The sequence below is a fragment of the Kryptolebias marmoratus genome, linkage group LG17 (assembly GCF_001649575.2).
Source record: "Kryptolebias marmoratus isolate JLee-2015 linkage group LG17, ASM164957v2, whole genome shotgun sequence".
In the NCBI taxonomy this organism is placed as follows: domain Eukaryota; kingdom Metazoa; phylum Chordata; class Actinopteri; order Cyprinodontiformes; family Rivulidae; genus Kryptolebias; species Kryptolebias marmoratus.
Genome location: NC_051446.1, coordinates 25912667 through 25932310, shown reverse-complemented (window position 1 = coordinate 25932310; position 19644 = coordinate 25912667). Strand labels below are relative to the sequence as shown.

Sequence of the window (19644 nt, the reverse complement as noted above, 5' to 3'; positions counted from 1 at the left end):
TATTAGTAATCAGTCTTTATTCTTCGTGTTAATTAAACCTGATCTTGTACTCGTACAGAATCTTTTATTACAACTGACAGAAGAAAACGTCGGTTTCTTCTTTGTGAAACGTCATGTGAGCCGTCACAGGAGTCCCCGTCGGCTGAAAGTTTCACCACAGTCCTCACACTGAAGATTGTGGTTTCTCTCTGAAAGGACCTTTAATATGAAGGTTGAGACGAGACTCGTATTGAAACGTTTTATCAAACCCGTCACAACTAAAAGGTTGCTCTCCTAAGTGGACTCTCGTGTGTATCCTAAAATGAGACTTCTGTTTGAATCCTTTACCACAAACTTCACACCGGAACGATGTCTGCCCTGAGTGGACTCTTTTATGGGATTTCAGACTTGCCTTGAATCTGAACATTTTGTCGCATTCGTCACAGCTAAATGGTTTCTTCTCTGAGTGAACTCTCAGGTGAAGTTCAAGATTAGACGGATATCTGAATGTTTTGTCACATTTTTCACAGATAAATCCTTTCTGTCCTGCACTCGTTTGTAAATCTGCATTTTTCTTCTCTTTAAACTCGTTTGTCTTATTTAAACGGCTCTGCTCTCCTGAACGCCGCGTTGTGTTGAGAAACCTACAACATTCTGAGCAGCTGAAGGATTCTCTGGAACTTTTATGATTTATTCCTGACTGAAGCATCCTGCTCTTCGTCCAGCTACCGTCACTGCCTCCTGACAGAGGCTCCTGCCTGTCTTCATCATCCTCATCACCAGTTTCAGTCCCACAGAAGTCTGAATCCTTCTTTTGTTCTGATTGTAAATTAAGAACTGGATCATGGTTCCAGGCTGGTTCTGGTCCTCCACAGTCCTCTGCATCAGTTTCTGTCTCTCTGACATCCTCAGCCTGACTCTGATGAAGCTCATCTTCCTCATCTTCACTCTTCACCATAACAACAGTGAAGGGGAATACGACGCTCTCAGCCTCCTCCTGACTGATGCAGAGTTCCTCCTCTTCCTCCTTCACAGGGAGGGGTTCTGGATCCTGCAGGTTTGAACTCGGACTCCATTCAAGCGGAACCTCTTCTTTAACCACCAACACCTGCTGGACATCTGAAGGAGACAGAGGCATTATGGGTAACTCGTTTTAAACTGGTGTAATTTAAAGCCTATCATTCCTCAGTTGTTTGCAGAAACTACTGAACACACACTGGTTCACAGAGTTTAAATCAAGCTCTAAGAATTAATAATATCCACACCTTTAAAAGCTTCCAGTTTAGCTTCGAGCTCTGCCGTCAGCAGGGTGATTTCCTTCAGTTTGTGCTCATAAGATTTTCTCAGCTTCTCCACTGCTGCTGTATTTTCCAGGTCTTTTTGGAGATCATCTATTCGCTGTCGGAGGTCAATAATCAGCTTTCCTGCATCAACTGGACTCTCCAGGAAGTATGAGCGACTCTGCTGCTGCCAAGAAAGGGTTACAACATATGTAAAGGTTTGATAAAGTTGAGCTTTGATTAGACTGAATGCTGCTTACATCAGGATGGCTGGAAGCATTTATATCATCTCCGGTGTCGCTGGTGTCAGCAGCTTCGGGCGGAGGAAGACCTGCAACTTTAGATCGTGACGTTTGTGTCTGTAGAACAAGAACACAATACACTGAAAAATGTACTTTTTAACTATCTGACACTGAAGGTAAAATATCTCACCTTAAGATGAGCTGCAACACTGCATATAGTAGGAACAGCCCCCTCTCTCAGGCGAACGATCTGTCCGGTGCGATCAATGGCTGCATCAGTAAAATGGGCGCTGCACAGCATTGCCCACTTAGACGGCTGTCTGTCGATTCTCCGGCAGGCCTTCACCCACTGCTCATATCTGCCTGGTTCCTTGTCTTGGTTTGGGAAACTAAAAGTGTCGACATAAGAACTGATTAGTAAACAACTAAAGGTAGAATCTCTGCGAAAGAACAACATTCACCAGAACGTGCTGTGATGATCGACGCGGTTTCCAGTTTCCTCTTCAGTTATTTATTTTTATTTAACCTTTATTTGACCAGGAAGTTGCTTGAAAATACCATCCCTTGACCTGGTCAAGATGGCACACCATTACACAAGCTAAAGATAACAATTAATATACAAAATACTTTGAGTAAAAAAAAAAACAAGTCAGAATCATCATAAACATATACGAAGTTCAGCTTTGTATGTAAAGACTTTATCAGAGATTTAAACTTTCACAAAGAGACAAAAACTTTAAGCCAGTGGAGTCCAGTCCTGGTCCTGGGGGGCCATTATTCCTGCGATTAACCGATTATTTCAGACGGCTGAAATATTTGGTTCCCCCCGGTAACTTTGGCAAAAAAAGAGCAAATGTTTCCAAATTCACAGGACTTGTTGTCCATGATGAGAGGAATAAACACAGTTAAGGACTTGTTGGTAAATTAATTTGTTCCCATGTTATGGAGGGGGAACCGATTATTTCAGACGGCTAAAATATTGAATTTGATGTTTGATGTTTCTAAAAACATTTTTTTTCTCCTCTGAAAAGAGAGGAGCTATGTTCTATCACAGAATGATAGAGGAATATTTCAAGGTATTTGATACATATGCTAGAGCTGATTATTTTAGACAATAACAGACATTAACGACGAAAAAAATAGCAACAAGAAATCTCTTTCAACCAGTAATGGGTCATATTTTACATTAGAACGGGATTTACCAGAAAGTCTACACTTATCTTTTCAGGAAGTCTAATTTTTCATGTCCTGGTGTCAGCGAGCTTCCATCCTTTCAAATTAACAATAAAAAAAATGATAAATACACAGATGTGTTGGGAAACAGTGTTTGGTGGCTGACTGATATTTGAACATGACAGAAGTTGGAAAAAGACCGATTCTCTCTGCGACTAAAAAACAACACAAGACCAGCTTTATTTGTTATTTATTTGAGATGTTTTTATTTATTAATCGGGTGAAATGAAAGCTACAACCTTGACAGGATTCTGTGGAGTCGTTTTACAGAGAAATGTCTCCGAAGCGCCGTGAAGACGCTCAGATCAGCGCGCGCTCCCGACGCAGGGGGACAGATTTTCATGGGGGCAGATTTTCCTACAACACCGGTGCAGATTGCGCAGGCGCAGGTGTTTTATGTCGTCACTTCAGTGTTTCTCTCAATGACTTATATGGTTTCTCTTGTTAACAGACAGCAGGAGCAGCAGGGACCCGTATGAAAATAATTTGTTTAAACCAACAACCGGGTATTATAGCAGATATTTATATATGTAGCCGACAGTTTATTCCACTGAAACAGAGAAACATTTCCTCCCAGATTGGTGCTAAAACTGAATAAACTGATTTTTCTACATAATTACTCGTTTCTGGAAGGTATACATTTACCTAAGGGTTACAATGATGGGTAATTTATCAATGTAGCGGATATATGTTTTGATTTATGGAGTATTTTCTTCTAGCATATGAACACAATACACAATGAACAAACGGATTTATTAATAAATATGATTTAATACTCACCGGTGAAACGTAATGCCACGTTTTTTGAAGTGCTGGTTCCGGTAATTATAACAGTTGATAGCAAAACATTGGACTCCCTCGCTGAGTTTAATTTTTTTCCTCAGATATTGGTGGTCTGTTGCCATTCTAACAGTAAGGACGCCACGTAGCACCTAGCAAAATGGCGGCACGAATCCTCGCCTCGTTTATTTATTTTTAAGTTTTCTGTTCTCTTTAAATGGTTTGACACGAACCGGTCCCGGGCAGAACCGTTCCCCACCGATAGCTTCACGAAACATCCCGTTTCATTCAATCAAAGACTGTTTCTGAGTATATTAGTAAATTATGTCCAGGCTTTCAATCCACGGACGTCTGACAGACGGCCGGAGCTCCTAGTGCCCGTATAAAAAATATATATATTTATAACATCGACCGTGTATTATAATACTATTTCACATTTAACACGTATTTTTATACACAGTCGAGGTTTTATACTACAGTGCTTTTCCAACTGGAGCATTTATAGCTACGTCCGCGCTGTATTTCTGATCAGGCATCTGCACAGACACCCTTCAGTCTGTAACAACACAAAACATGAAGTTTCTTCTAAACTTGACTGAAATCGATAAATTAAAACAGCAAATGTAATAAATAAATAAAATTAAAGCCTTTTTAAAAAGATCACAAGAAAGAAATATCCCAGTTACACTACTATTACAGCTTCCCAACACTAATTAGCAGCAAGTCTTAAATTAAACCAGCAAGGATGATTTTTGGAGTCATGTTTTAATCTTAGCTTAAGTATTATCAGAGCATCATTCATAATGAGGTTCTTTAAAGCATAAAACCTGGATCTACTGATTTTAGAAAGGCCTGCAAAGATTTGAAGATGCATAGTAAAAACAAAATAATGGGAGTTTTAATTGTTTTCAATTAAGTTAATATAAAATTGATAAATTTTACGTCATCAAAGTTTCAGACATGATTAAATAACTATTTAATTTTCTTTTATTGCCTGAAGATGAAGAGCTGGATGTACACTGAATGCACTGAACGTCTCTTAAGAGAGAGGTGAAACTGAACTTTAACTGAAGAGAAACAACTGCACTAAAATAAAATGACAAATACATCTTTAAAGTTTTAAAGCTGATCTTTGATTCGTTGGCTGCCAAATGTTTTCTATACTGATCTAAAAAAAAACTGTAACACTTAAGTTCTTTTAGAGCATGGAGAAAAGATAAGAAAAAGTAAAAAATAAAATAATAATACTTTACTTACAATGCACCACATATTTTCAAAGAAAGTCTCAGGGTTACAAGGTAAGAGGCACAAAATATAAAAAATAAAATACAATGAAGGTGCCCTCAGAGTGTCAGGAGGATTATTCCACAGGTGAGAGAGGGCTTGATCACCCAGAGAAGAACACTGTGGTACTAGTCAACATATCTCCACATGAAATGAACTTTCTCCTCTTCCTGCTTTATGTGGACCGGAGCTCCACAGATGAGGAACTTCTTCTTTAAGCTCCAACAGCTGCTGGTCTTCTGCAGGAGACACATGGACATCATAACTAACAGTGAGTTTAATAATAAAACTTACAGGACTTTTTCAGAGAGCAGAATTATTTTTTGTTTGTTTGTTTTAAGCCAGACTGTTTCGACTGCAGGAGCCAGGACCAAAACAGATCAGTACTTTTATAATTGGAAAGGGGGAGATGGTGGCTCCCATTCACATATTACTGAAGGATTTAAAACAATTTTGTATGAGTTTCTTCCTTTAACGCAAACCCAAAACAACTGAGTGAAACCTCTCGTAAAGTTTGTTGAAACAGACACCCTAAATCTATGACTTCATGAGCATTTAGAAATTCAACTGATGGAGGATGATGAAAAGTCCACCACTTTGTTGATTTTCATGCTTTTGCCTCTTTATTAGTAAAACTGCATGCAGGTTCCAGAATGTAGCATATAATTCAGCAGCATAATTAGCATTAATAAAACAACTGGTTCCAATCGATTCACCTTTCTTTAAACCCACAGCTGTAAGAATTTAAATGAGTACACTTTAATTAGGACAGAGAAATGTGAGTTTTAATCCTATCATACTCAGCTGATAAGCAACCTGGATTCGACAATATCTATACTTTAGTTATATATTCTGGATTTTGCTTAATGCTTGAGAATAATCCCTTTGAGTGAACCTCACATTACCTGCAGATTGGTGGTCTTAGGTTTGGACAGGTGAAAACAAGGAGGTTGTCTGATGAATAAGAAGAGTTTAGAGGGTTTTTTTTTTTGGTATAACAGTCTACAACTGTTACACAAAAAGAGCATAATTTCAGGGAAATTAGTAGGTAAATTTGATAACAAAATTATGTTTAAAGACAATGTAGACAGCCAGGCTAAGTAAAACATTATTATGATAATTTTTCCTTTATTTTACTATAAAAAATTCAGAAAATGGTGCAACTGTTGGATGAAAAACCAAAGATTTATTGGCTGGGTTAAACTCATGATGTCGCCTTCATGAACTCTTGCTGTTAAACTAAATGCAACTCCTTCAGCAACAGCAAATAAAAATGATTTACCTTTACTTTCCTTCTGGACACGGTCACGAAGGCTGAAATGGTTTTTAAATTCGCAACTTTCCATTTAGTTGATACACGAAACTTCTGTCCTTCATTAACTACTGCCCCCTTTCTCCGAGTTCATAAAATCAGGTTCCGCTCTGTTACATTGTTTGTTTTTTCAAGTAAATAAATTTCAAGTCGTTACAGGATAGACTGATCTAACCAAACTGAAAATATTAATAGCGAAAATATCATCGAATAAAACAGAAAACTGATGCGGAAGAAACAAAAAGTGGAACCCGTGTTTTCAGGTTCCACCGCTTGTTTCAGCCGGGGTCGGACACTGATATGTGTAACACCGGTGTTAGAGTTCTGTGATGGAGTTTCGCTGACATCCAGCCAGTAACGCTACGTGACTTTAGTAGTAATTGTCTACTTGCACATCGGCATCAACCGGGGGCTTTCAGCCAGGCGAGATGGCGGATAATATCGTAAGTGTGATGCCGGAGGTGTTCGCGATGCTAACGGCCGTTAGCCTAGCCGGAGTCCGGGGGGGATGAGGCAGCAGAATTAGCACTGTTAGCTAACGTTAGCATAGTGACTGCGGCCTGTTCACACTGCTGACTGAGCTCAGCTCTGTTTTTCACGATATCCCAATAAAAACAAGTGACTGTTGTAAGCGGTAAATCTCCACAAGCCGAGCTGTTGCAAGAATAAAAAAAGTACCTGAATAAATATTTTACACGTTCTGTGTTTTAGCTGAATATCAGCAAGAACTTGCCAGTTAAACTTAAGCTACATGATCCGTTTGCTGTGGATAAGCCAGCACAACAGTGGAAAAAATTTGAATAGTTTAATGACATTAATTTCATGTCTTGCTTGTAAAGTGTTTTTATGATAAATGCAGAGTCATGCACTGGCGATTTCATTACTTTTTTTTGCACTGTCATTGCTGTCATCCCACCCAGAAGAGGGGCAGAAAAAGAGGAGAAACGTCCTTGTTTTGACTCACGACCCTTCAACAATCAAGCTGAAATTCTCTGACATCATGTATAATATTATCTATATATAATTTGCCTTAATTAAGCTTTATTTTCGACCATGCAGATCATCAGGGTGCAGTCCCCAGATGGGATGAAGAAAATAATTTCTACCAAGAGGGAAACAGCAGCTGCTTTTCTCAAGAAGGTACCAACAACAAACATAAATATCTCTTTTTTTAGTTTTCTTTTTGTCCCAATTGAAACACAAACTAGTCTTTGTTTACATTAATTCTTTTTTTACATCAAGCCAGATAAAAGATTTACAGTGGCACACAGAAGTCTTGATCCAGTCCTCATTTCTTAATATTTTACATCTAAAAAGTAATTTTAATGTCATCTGTCAGAGCGGTCTTGCTCACCAAATGCTTTCTGAAGATCCCTTTACAGATTTCTTTAGATTTACTGATTTTCTCTTATTTTCACTCCACTCTTTGGACCTGATCATTCAAATATCAAAAGCCACGTAATATCCATTCGTTGGCCAGTGTTGTTTCTAAACCTCAAAGAAAGTTTAATGAGGAACCAAATAGTCTCAAAAACACAGTCTACCACTAAAACATACATGTTCCCATTTCTTTAGAGTTAACAAACATAAATGAATGATATGAGTGAATTATAATCCAATAGTATTTTTGCACCAAAGAGGCAATTCCCAGAAAGATATGGTGAGTTATCAGGAAACGGCCAAGGAAAAACTCTTCTGGGACCAAAATAGAAGTTAATTTTTCATCGTCTTGAAGCAACTTAAACCATAATGTGGTGTAAAATCCACAGTTTGCTTTGAAATGTTTTAGATTAGGCTCTTCTCGTTTCTCTCTTTGGTGTCTCCTCTGTTCTCCATCATCCTGTTTGAATTTTATCTAAATCTAATGATCCTCTAATTGTTGCACTTCATCTTTAACTGATGTTGGTTTGAGATACAAAATGATCTCAGTTAAAAGTCTGACTCCACCTGTCCTCCTTGTCTCCTCCTTGTCTCTGCTCACAGCCCTGATGGAGCATTAGACCTGTGCAGTCGATGTGTTTATGATTCATGTTACACGTTCAGTTTTTATGAAGTGCAATAATAAGTTTATATCTGTCAGTTTTGCAGCTGAGTATGAAGGCAGTCGTGTCACTCCCTGCAGAAAAAGGCAGAGGCATTGATTGTTACTGAGCTGATAAATTATTTACCGTGGAGGCAGGCCAAACTAAAGGAGAGAACTCTCTCCAAAAACATAAAACACAACAGAAACAACAGGAGGTTGTTTGTGCCTGATCTTTTTATGCAGAGAGTACCAGATCAGGTCAGTCCTGCTCCGCTCCTCTGAGCTGTTTGGCTTCCAGCTTTGACACGAGGCTCGTGGGGAAGTTTCCATTCATAGACCAGCTGATGCACAGCTTTGTACACCATTCAAGGCAGCAGTTTGACGGGTTGTTTTCAGTCCTGATATGGTTCCACTGTTTGAGACAGAAAAATGTGGATAATAAATACCACAGTTTGTAGTAATCTTACCTGTTGTTGTTTCTATTTTCTTCTCTGACTCTCACTGAAGTACAGACAATAATAATAATAGACCACTTTGAAGCCTGAAATAGATCACAGAACTCCAGCAGCAGCAGCAGCTCATTAATATTACATCACTTCCTGTCGCAGAAGGACAGTGTAGTTTTACAGATCAATGAGAGGAGAGGCTTTTATTCCCTGATGAGCTGCTGGTGATGACTGAGAGAACAGGCTGACAGTCCGAGTTCTGCAGGTTCTGTTTACTGATGGTCCGAGTTCTGCAGGTTCTGTTTACTGACGGTCCGAGTTCTGCAGGTTCTGTTTCCTGATGGTCCGAGTTCAGTCGGTTCTGTTCTAATAACTTTATTTAGCAAAGCGTGGAGTAACTGAGGAGTAACTGAGGAGTAACTGAGGAGTAACTGAGGAGTAACTGAGGTGATCCTTGGAGCTGAACTTTGGTGCCAAGAAGCTTTTTGGTAATCTGCTTTGAGTGAACAATGGTGTCAACAGCAGCAGCCTTCTCACACTTGGATCAGTTCAGGCTAGCCTTCAGATGTTAGACTGATCATTGTCGTCTCCTACAGGTGGCCAAAGAGTTCGGTTTCAACTCTAACGGGTTCTCCATTTATCTGAACCGCAACAAGACCGGAGAGATTCTGTCGCAGAACAAAACCCTCAGCCTGCTTAAGATCAAGTGAGTGAAAACTTCAGAGCTCAGCAGCAAGTATCAAGAAAGAGACGTGTTGATTCTTCACGTGGAAAACAAGTTGGTTTTCACATCTTTTAATGTATTTCCTGCAGGCATGGAGACATGCTGTTTCTGTTCCCCTCTGCCTCCTCCTCCTCCTCCTCCGGGGAGGTCATGGACACCGCCACGCCACACTCATCTTCATCCCTCCCCTCCATCTCATCATCGTCTTCTTCTTCATCCTCTTCGTCCTCCTTGATCCCCCGGTCCTTTTCGGCGCCGCAGATCCAGGAAGACGAGATTGATCAGTATCTGGCTAAGCAGGACGGCAAGATCTACCGGAACAAAGACGCTCAGCTGTAAGCAGCAGACCCAGCTGTAGACAACCAGATCAAGCCCAGATGTGGGAAACTTTACGAATCTGTTTTTATTTGGTTCCAGATGTCGTCATGGTGCCCTGGGAAAGTGTGTGCACTGTGTACCGTTAGAGGTAACGACTCTTATACCTAAAATTTAATGGCTACAGTTTTACTGGAGCAAACCTGACTGATATGTCTTCTTCTTTGTAGCCTTTTGATGAAGACTACCTGAATCACCTCGACCCCCCGGTGAAGCACATGTCATTCCACGCTTACCTGCGCAAGCTGACCGGAGGCGCTGATAAGTGAGGCGTCAGTTCTGGGTTTGTCCGGCCGATCCGAGGGTTCTGTTGAGTTCTGACACGGTTCTGATCTCCCGCAGGGGGAAGTTCGCAGCTCTGGAGAACATCAGCTGTAAGATAAAGTCTGGCTGCGAGGGTCACCCTCCGTGGCCCGAGGGGATCTGCACCAAGTGTCAGCCCAGCGCCATCACGCTCAACAGACAGGTGCGACAACACCTGGAAACCAGGGTTCTGCTCCGCTTACAGCCGTTGATGCTTCTCCTGCAGTTAAACATCTGTAAACAACACACTCCTCAAGTTAAAGTTAATCAAACTCCTGAACCCTCAGCTGCTTCAAACAAACATGTTTTTATTATTAACAAAGTAAAAGAAATGTCATTTAGTTATTTTTACTCTTCCATATTGTGCAGGATGAGTTGGGTTCTTGTTTTAACTAAATTAGATTAGTGTAAACATTTTTTCTTATCATCTTTATTGAATTTAGTGTAAAACTGCAGAGATAAATTTGGAACATTTACAGCAGAAAAAAGTCAAAGCCCTAAAATGATCATTTTACATCATTTATGAACTATTTTGTTTATTTTATTCTATCAACTAATTTTTCAATGAATCTAATAATGTAAATGTTTCTCCAAAATCCATAATAAACAATTTTATTTTAGTTAATTTTATTTCTAACAGTTAATCTTTATAGTAAAGCTGTTGCTCTGTCCCAGTCTTCCTGTTTCTCACTGATTCCCTGATTTTAGAAAGAAATTAATCACTGCAGCAGAGAATGTGCTGCATGTTTATCACTCCTAACGCTGAATCAAACGGCTCTCTGTCCTCTCAGAAATACAGACACGTGGACAACATCATGTTTGAGAACCACACCATCGCTGACCGCTTCCTGGACTTCTGGAGGAAAACGGGCAGTCAGAGGATGGGTTACCTGTACGGCAGGTACACGGAGCACAAAGACATCCCTCTGGGCATCAGAGCCGAGGTGGCTGCCATCTATGAGCCGCCGCAGGTGAGACACTGTCCCGCTGGACACGCTTGTCCTCTCATGTCCTCGGTTTGTTGTCGTCCTCCTGATCCTCTCTGGTGTTTCAGAGCGCCACCCAGAACAGCCTGGAGCTGCTGGAGGACCCTAAAGCTGCAGCTGTGGATGAAATCGCTGCCAAACTGGGCCTCTGCAAGGTCGGCCATATTTCCTCCTGGGTGCTGGCGTGAGGGCAGAATTATCCTTTACTCTAAATGTTTAACCTGCTGAGCCACTCCTCACAGCGATTAGAAAACAATTATTGATGGTTTGTGAATAAACAGCAGGAGGCAGCTGGTGGTGTTTAGACAAGACACAGAAATACAAATTTACTAAACAAAATGTCTGTGGGTTGTTTTACAAAAATAAACACTGATTTTTATGTTTTCTTACATAATAAAGAGCTGCTGACCAGCAGTTAGTCCTTTACCACTGGAAACCTCAGAAAAGCTAACATCGTTACCCTCACTCTCCTCGTGAACTACTCTGATAACGCTCCGAAAGTGGCAGCGCAGATTATTACAAACTATCTGAAAATCCATGATGAGGTTCTAACTCTGCAGCTCTGATAGTGAAAACCGTCTGTTGTTCTCTGGTTGTTGTCTGCTTGTTGTCTGGTTGTTGTCTGGTTGTGTCTGCAGGTAGGGATGAAGAAGTTAGTCTTTCAGAGAGTTACCCTTCAGTCTGAGGAAGATGTGGTTTGATTTGTGCAGCAGATGGTTCTTATTTTAATAAATATCTTTTAAAAACTGACAGCCAAAAGACAGTGGAAAAATATGACTGAAAACTTCAAGATATATTCATTACAGATGTGCTTTTATTATAGAAATAAAAAAATCTGTCAACAATAATAACTGGTTTATATTTTTCCATTCTTTTCTCCCACTGTCAGTTTTTTTTCAGCTGTATTTTCTGTAGGAACTTGTTTTCCTGCCTTTTGTTCTTCCCTTAATGTTTCCTTCAGGGTTTATTTATATCTAATGTTTCTGTTGAACAGTTGAAATCGTTCAGTTAATCTCTGTTTCTTGTAGCTTTAGATGTTATTGTTGTTCACATCATAACGGTCTCCGTTTGTCCCGGTGTGGACTGGTTGTTCTGCAGGTGGGGTGGATCTTCACCGACCTGCTGTCCGAGGACACGAGGATCGGAACCGTCCGCTTCTCCAGGAACAAGGTGAGAACCCGCCTGTTTGTTAAATGAGCTCAGCCGTTCTCCGTTTGGTTCTGAATGTTCTGGTTCGTCTGGCAGGACTCGTTCTACCTGAGTGCGGAGGAGTGCATCACAGCCGGGTACTTCCAGAACCAACACTCCAACCCCTGCAGGCTCTCACGGGACGGGTTCTTCGGATCCAAGTTTGTGACCGTCGTTGCTACAGGTGATTTGTATTCCTTTCAAAAACAAAATAATCCTTCTGATGGACTAAATCACCTCTTTTACTCTTTAATATGGAAATATGAGGGAAGCTAAAAATGTTTGATATTCAGAGTAACTGATTCCAGCAGGTAGTTTTATTTTGAAAAGTAATTTTGATGGAGAGAAGGATGATGTCACAGATGGTTTTCAGTATTATTAACCAGCATCATAAACATTAAAGGAGTAGTCTGGTGATTTTTGAAGGGATGTTCTGTCTCAGATATCAGTAGTTAGTATTTTATCAGCCGTGACGTCCGTCAGAGGATGGAGAAAGAGGCAAAAGTCTTCATCCAGGCTGAGCTAAAGGTTAGCCAAATAAGAGCTCTTTATTTATGTAGTTTAACAGGATTATAAAACGACTGTCTGAAAATGAAACACAGCTGTGAAAGAACACTGCCTTAAAACCTGGATGAAGGAATGTTTCACCCTGTTAAATAGTTTACAGACCGTGTTTTAACTCAACGATGTTAAGGGTTCAGATTATGAAGCTTCAAGAGCCACTTCTGGCCCTCGGGCCTTATTTTACCCACGTGTGTGCCCTATAAATGCACCGTTTGTCTTTTGTTGCACACGGTTGGCCTTTGTCACAAAAATGTATTCATTTCCCCAGAAGTGCTGCTGTGGGAGAACTCACCGTGTTCTGTTTACGTTACAGTAAAATGTTTGGCCTGAATATTACCGACACTTGACTCGAACCTGGTTTGTGGGATGGTTCTGTGTGCAGGTGGTCCAGATAACCAGGTGCACTTCGAGGGGTACCAGGTGTCCAATCAGTGCATGGCTCTGGTGCGAGACGAGTGCCTGCTGCCGTGCAAAGACGCTCCTGAGCTCGGCTACGCGAAGGAGTCGAGCCCCGAGCAGTACGTCCCGGACGTCTTCTTCAAGGTCAGACTGTCACACAGCAGAGACCTTCACACGTTCCTGCTGGCTCTTAGTTTACTTCTTCTGTTGTTTTTATACCAACAGGACAAAGACAAGTTTGGGAACGATGTGACGTTTCTCGCTCGGCCTCTTCCTGTGGAGTATCTGATCATAGATGTGAGCCGCCGCCTGGTGCAGTTTGTCTTTGCCACAAACAGACACTGATAACTTCTCCTTCTGTTTCAGATTACAACAACTTTTCCAAAGGACCCTCAGTACACCTTCACCTCCACACAACGCTTCCCCATCGAGAACCGGGACATCCTCGGAGAGACGCAGGTGAGTCCTTCCCAGTTTGCAAACGGCTCTTTAAATCTACATGAAATAGACTTTTTATACTTTATTTGACCCTAAGTGTCATTCCACAGGAGAGAAAAGGTTTGAAAACATTTTAACAAGTCAGCTTTTTTATTTCAGTTTTAAAATCATCAGAGACTGATTATAATGTTGTAGTGAAGAATAAAACTGCTTGATTGTGTTTAAATGAAGCATAAATGTGTGACAGCAACCATTTAAAAGTATTAAAAGAAAATCGATCTCCTTTAAGTCAAACTGCAGCGTTAGGTGGTTTAAGGCTTGTCCAGAAGTCCTCCTGTGGTTATTCTTCCTCTGATGATCTGACGTGAGCGTACTGACTTCAGCTGAGGAGCCTTCTGACCTCCTCTTCGTTTTCAGGATTTCCACAGTTTAGCGACGTACCTGTCCCAGTGCTCCTCCACGTCATTCCTGGACATCGTGTCGGACTTCCACCTGCTCCTCTTCCTCGTCACCAACGAAGTCATGCCTCTGAGAGTGAGTCCAGAAGAGAAGCCACATTCCTCCGAGCTTCAGACTTCTGTGTAATAAACAGCTGAGTTTGTGTTTCCAGGACAGCATCGGCCTTCTGCTGGACGCAGTGAAGACCTCCAACGAGGATCTGGCCCAGACCTGGAAGAAGTCCGAGCAGTGGGCCACCATCGAGCAGCTTTGCAGTAAGTCACCTGAACGCCTTTACCTTCTCTGTGGGGTAAACTTTGCTTTTCAGACAGAAAACGTGGCTGCTTTTAGCTAACAAACACACGTGGCGCCATTTAGGAGCAAATAAACATCTTATTTCCAACAATATAAGATTTATTGGCTAAAAGCATTTTTACAACAAACACAAATTTCCTCCCTTTTTGTTCTTGGTTTAAGAGTTTAATGATTAAAATTCTGCTTTTCTAAATGAAGCCTCAATCTTCAAATGTCTCTGATTATTATTTCTTCTTTCCTTCTCATGATAAGTTGTTTTTCTGAGCCCCGCTGCTCGTTTAATGATGTCCCAGTAATTAAAGCAATCTGCAGGACACATTCAGGCACAAAACCTGGACTGTTGAGGTTTGTTGGTTGTAAAGGAATGAAATGTGTTCAGACTCATTTGGTCTTCGTTCAGTCACAGGTCGTCTTTAGGCAGATTTTATTAGATTCATCAACTCGTTTAATGAGCTTCACTCTGAGAGATCCTTCCAGTTTAAAACAGATAAAATCCAAACATTGATGTTGTCTTTTATAATACGTGACAAACTCTGTTTGAAACTTTGAATTTCAGCAGTTTAATTAAAACTTTCTCAGATAAGTGTCACCTCGTCTACGTTTCTGCAGCGAAGAGGCTGAGAGAAATGTTTGTTTCTGAAGCCTCCCCTGGTCTTCTCGGTCCCTGAGGACACGATCAGACACGTGTCTCGGTGTGAATGTGTGCAGTAACGTCCTGTCATGTGTCTCCGGTCCCTGCAGGCACCGTCGGCGGGCAGCCCTCCAGCTCTCTGGGTTACGGCGCCATGGGCGGCCCCTCGGTTCCCGCCTCCTCCTCAGCCATGTGGTCGTGCGTCCACTGCACCTTCATGAACCAGCCCGGCACAGAGCACTGTGAAATCTGCAGCCTGCCCCGCAGTTAAGGCCCTCCGCCCTGAGCGTTCTTGCCATGCCGGCTCCAGCTGCGTCCTCACAGTTTTAGGTTTTGGTTTTCTTCTGAACACCAGAAGGATGCACTCGTTTACACCCAAAGTATCCAAGCAAATGAAAGCAGACTGATTTCTTGTTTTGTTGGTTTTCCCTCCCTCCTTACAGCTGCTCCTGTGAGAGGTGGGCCTTTTTGTTTTTGGCCCCGCCTCTTTAATAAACCCTGCTGGGACTCAGGGCGGCAGCACATCGGTGCCCCTCCGGCTCTCACAGGGACTTCTGGACAACCTTGCTGTGTAAAAAGACCTTTTGAGGAAAGATGCTGTAATTTAATTGAGTTTCTTTTTTATTCTTCTTATTATTATTATCAGACTGTAGCGTGTAACTTCAAACCCTCGGCTCGGACTCGGACTCTCAGTCAGGTTTTTCTGGGTCTTGCTCTCCGGTAAGCCCTTCACAGTACAATCATCGGTCAGAGCGCTGACCTCCAAACACGTAGACAAGTTAAAGTACAGCCTGGAGTTTAAATTTAGTCCCAGATTTGCTAAAAGGCCCCCGGCAGATATGATCGACTTCCTGTCCAGAGTTCTGATGGTTGAAACCTGAGCCGACTCGATATGTAGCTGATTTTATCTCCTCTCGTTTCTCTCATCTTAATTAGCTGTGAGGTGCTTTTAGAAACGACTGGTGCTCGTCACTCACCTCCCTGCTCCCCGTGGACCCCTCTCTTCTTCTCTGCTGGTGCAAACAGGCCAGAACAGAACCGCTGCTGCTCCTCTGACGGACCCTGTGGGTTTTCCCATCTCTTCGCTGCTCGGAGTTGGAGGTGCCGGAGGTCCCTGCAGGGATGCAGATCTGACCTCTCAGAGTCGCACGTTAACAAGCTGCAGATGAAACCTGAAACCTGAAACCTGAGAATGACCTGAGAAGCGTTACGTAAAACATCAGCCCAACAAACTCACCTATAAAGATGAAGCACAGGTGTATCCATGATTTATCTGCGCTGGAAATGTTTTCACTTCTGCCGTGTCTCCTGAAGCTAAAAGTTAGACGGAAAAGAGATGAACTTCCTAAACCTGAACAAATCAAAGAATTCTGTTTTTAATTTAAAAACCTCCGACGGGAGTTCAGTCGTCGTGATCTGACCCTTCTGCAGGTTCTTTTCTTTTTTTTTGTTTTTCAGCACGATTAAAACTGGGACCAAAACTCCAAATTATTAAAGCAAAGTTCTGGTGATGCACACCAACGTGACGCCTGAACGACACGTTTTGATGTCAGGACCTTAAAGCCATTTTAACGGTGAGCGGCGTGTGAAGAAGTGCCTCGAAGATTGGACCATCTGAAAGCCCGAACCCAGAAACATCCAGAACCAAACGGACTTCCTGTAGCCAGTTTTCAGTGTTAGTTGAACTCTTTTCTTCATGACTTTGCTCCACGTCCTCCTGGTGGAACCCGTCAGAACCTCTTCAGTCCAGAGTCGTCCATGTTTGCTAATTTATGTTTTTAGTTGTAGATTAATTTGAATTTAAAATAAAGTTTGCTCTTTTTGCCCCCCGTGTGTGGATTTAACTACGAGTGATTCCTCTGATGTCACGCCAGCGGACGGCAGTGACCTTTTTGTTCTTTTGTATCGATCTGGGCCCGTTTGCTGAGCAGACCGGTTCTGGGACCGACAGCCGGTCCTCGCCGAGCTGACCGAGGACATGAACGATGTACGCTGGTGCCCCGAGTTTGAAATAAATCAATAAAAAAACAACACAGTCAGTGGTGGTTTGTGTTTGGTTTCCTGCTCTGAAAATGTCTTTCAGTCACGATGGATGAGATCTGAGGTCAAAGGTCATCCTGTGACCTTTGACCTCAAACCCGAACTGTTCCATCCATATTCTTCTGTTTGCAGGAAGCGGCAGCAGCTTCCTGCAGGATCAGATTTAACAACTCGTTAAATCTATTAATTATTAATGATGACTCAAAGTGTCACTCATTCAGGTGTAATAACATCACTAATAAACCGTTTGAGCCATTTAATCTTAGTTTTTATCTCTGGGATCCTTGGTTTAAATAACGTTTGTATAACTTTTGAAGACGAGTTGTTTTAGGACGGTTCTTTGGACGTGAATCCGTTTATCGACAGGTGGGGTCAAAACTCAAAATGACAGGAATATCCCTTTAAGCTGCTTAAAGGTGGACATCTTTAACGCAGTGATTTGATATTTTCCTACAGATAAACTGTTCTCGTCATTCTTGCGGTTCTTTTTATGGTTTTCTCAGAACTTTCTGTCGGACTGATCTGCAGATGGGCAGCAGATGTTTGAGCCGTTTGGACCCTGAAGCATCAAACGTTTCCACCGACGTTCCCTGAGGAACTGAGCTCATTCTGCAGATGTTCTCCGTTCTTATTCTGAGAAGAAAACGACCCATCACACTGAACCAAACAAACCTTTTCTTATTCGATGAGTTTGTGATTTTACAGACTTGTGTTTAGGCCTGAAGTGAGCGGAGCCTGAAGACCTTCTGGTCCAGATGTGAAGCAGCTGTTTTCTTTCTGCACGCTGGATTCTTTAACACTCGGTTCCTTCACTCAGGAGCTCCAGACCTGTGTGTGTTTCTGACAGGATGAGGGTCTCTGGAGTTCTGCTCGTCTTGTCTGTGGCTCTGTGTTCTGCTCAGAAACAGAAAGAGTTGGATCACAGGAACGAAGGTGAGTTCTTCTCTCTGACGCCTGGAAACACAGATTACATCGTTCTCTGTGGATTCAGCCTGCTCCCAAAGTGAGCTTTTATATATTTGTGTTATTTAAATATGGGGAAGGTGAACTTCTGCTGATTTCTGCAGCCGACAGGACGAGCAGCAGAGAATGTTCAAACCTCACGCTGGTTTTAGACAACTGGAAATACGCCATCATGACTCAGGTCCGAGATCTGCTGCTGCACGACCACAACACGGTGCTGCCGGACTACGGAAGGTGAGGACACGTCCCCGACCCGGGAGCCGTTTTATACCTGAATGACTCCGAGGTCAGAGGTCAAAGAGGGGAAACATTTTGGCTGCTTAGAAGAAAATCAGGGCTGGATCGAGTCAGAAATGTTCTGTTTTCAGACTGATCTGTGCAGGAGATGCAGCCTTTACAGATGGAGGCTAAACTTCATCGATTTTATTGCTTGTGTCATTTTCATGTTACTTTTTTTTAACAAAAGAACCAAAATTAGCCGAGGTCAGACCTGATCTTCAGGCTCCTCAGCCTAATATCTGAGTGATCGTTGAGTCAGCGTTTAATCTCTCGTTCTATTTTAACTGTTTATATGTTAAAACCTTCAGCTCATTCAGGAGATGGTAATCTGACTTTTGGGTGAAAAACATTTTTCTCTTTGAAATCTGCTTCAGCTGCTGGCTCCGTTTGTGTTTAGCTTTTAGCTGCTGTTCTGCTTCTTTTAGCTGCTTCTTTTGTCTCTCCTGTCTCTGCGATCAGAGTCACTCAGCTGAACTGATTTCTGATCGTCTCCCTCTGCAGGATCCAGCCGCTCTCAGACGCCCTGGGAGATCTCTACAAAGAGTTCAACGCCCTGAAGGTGCGTCTCGCTGAGCTCACGGAGAAGTTTGAGGACGTCGAGGCCGTCGTGGACGACTTAGGAAGAAAACCGGCCTCCAGAGGAGAACCTCGACCCGGTGGGTCACTGCGAGGAGGAGCTCCTGCTGGACGGAGGAGCAGAGTCGTCATCAGAAAAATCTATAAACCGACCGACTCACAGTAACATTGAGCTCTTTTAATGGATGAAACTTATTGTTTTATAATAAGTTTAAAATGGAATATTAAATTTCAGTAATAAATGAGTCACTGTGGTGTTTTTATGCAGAACTGGAAAGAAATCCTGATATAAAAGCCTCACTAACAAAATAAATTCAGTCATTTTTCTTGTTTCATCACTATTTTCCTAACTGTCTGATTTTTAAGATGATCTGAGTTTTCTTTTTTGTCTTTTAGATGCAGAAACTTTGCTTGTTTTGCTCTTTAATTCTCAGTTTACCTGATTAGTAGCTGTAGCTCTTTCTGACCAGCAGGGGGCGCACCGTCACCACAAACATTTGGCTTCTGCTTCAATATTAAAATAAATCTCATATCATTATAAAATATGTTTATTTTTGTGAATTTGTTTGCCCTTACATTTAGGCTATTTGTGTTTCAGCACATCTTTTTATTTATATGTCTTGTTAATCTAAAATCAATAAAAACTTTTAAATAAATAAATGATTGCTTCAGGATTTGTCTATAAAGCCTTAAAAATAGTTCATCTCTAAAAAAACATCAGTATAGATCTAACAGAATAATATTTTTACAGAAGTAAACCTATTTAAAGTTTATTTTTACTACATTAAAGCCGAACACATTTTGAAACAGCTGTTTACTCCATTTTAGAAACTCTAAAAAGACAAA

At 41.7% G+C, this 19644-nt stretch overlaps 2 protein-coding genes across 4 annotated transcripts; one reads left to right on the top strand and one right to left on the bottom strand.

The window, feature by feature from the left end:
* Window positions 1–6366, bottom strand: LOC108245590 (zinc finger protein 184). Of its 3 annotated transcripts, none has more exons than XM_017432636.3 (6): window positions 6081–6366; window positions 3515–5037; window positions 1692–1890; window positions 1520–1618; window positions 1245–1446; window positions 1–1098 (listed from the first exon to the last, which is right to left on the bottom strand). In XM_017432636.3, the coding sequence occupies exons 2-6, from the start codon at window positions 3637–3639 to the stop codon at window positions 164–166; spliced, it is 1560 nt and encodes a 519-aa protein (XP_017288125.1). In that variant the 5' UTR covers window positions 3640–5037; window positions 6081–6366; the 3' UTR covers window positions 1–163. The 3 variants fall into 3 exon arrangements, with proteins under 3 accessions (XP_017288125.1, XP_017288126.1, XP_017288127.1); XM_017432637.3 differs by having other exon boundaries at window positions 1245–1443; XM_017432638.3 differs by having other exon boundaries at window positions 1245–1440.
* Window positions 6367–6395: 29 nt separating this feature from the next.
* On the top strand, window positions 6396–16979 carry nploc4 (NPL4 homolog, ubiquitin recognition factor). The gene is made up of 17 exons (XM_017432620.3): window positions 6396–6553; window positions 7170–7250; window positions 9176–9285; window positions 9393–9638; window positions 9721–9769; window positions 9849–9943; window positions 10021–10144; window positions 10773–10952; window positions 11036–11122; window positions 12066–12137; window positions 12213–12339; window positions 13102–13262; window positions 13344–13415; window positions 13485–13577; window positions 13974–14090; window positions 14167–14269; window positions 15051–16979. Exons 1-17 carry the CDS (start codon window positions 6539–6541, stop codon window positions 15209–15211), a joined length of 1893 nt encoding a protein of 630 aa, XP_017288109.1. The 5' UTR covers window positions 6396–6538; the 3' UTR covers window positions 15212–16979.
* Window positions 16980–19644: the final 2665 nt, after the last annotated feature.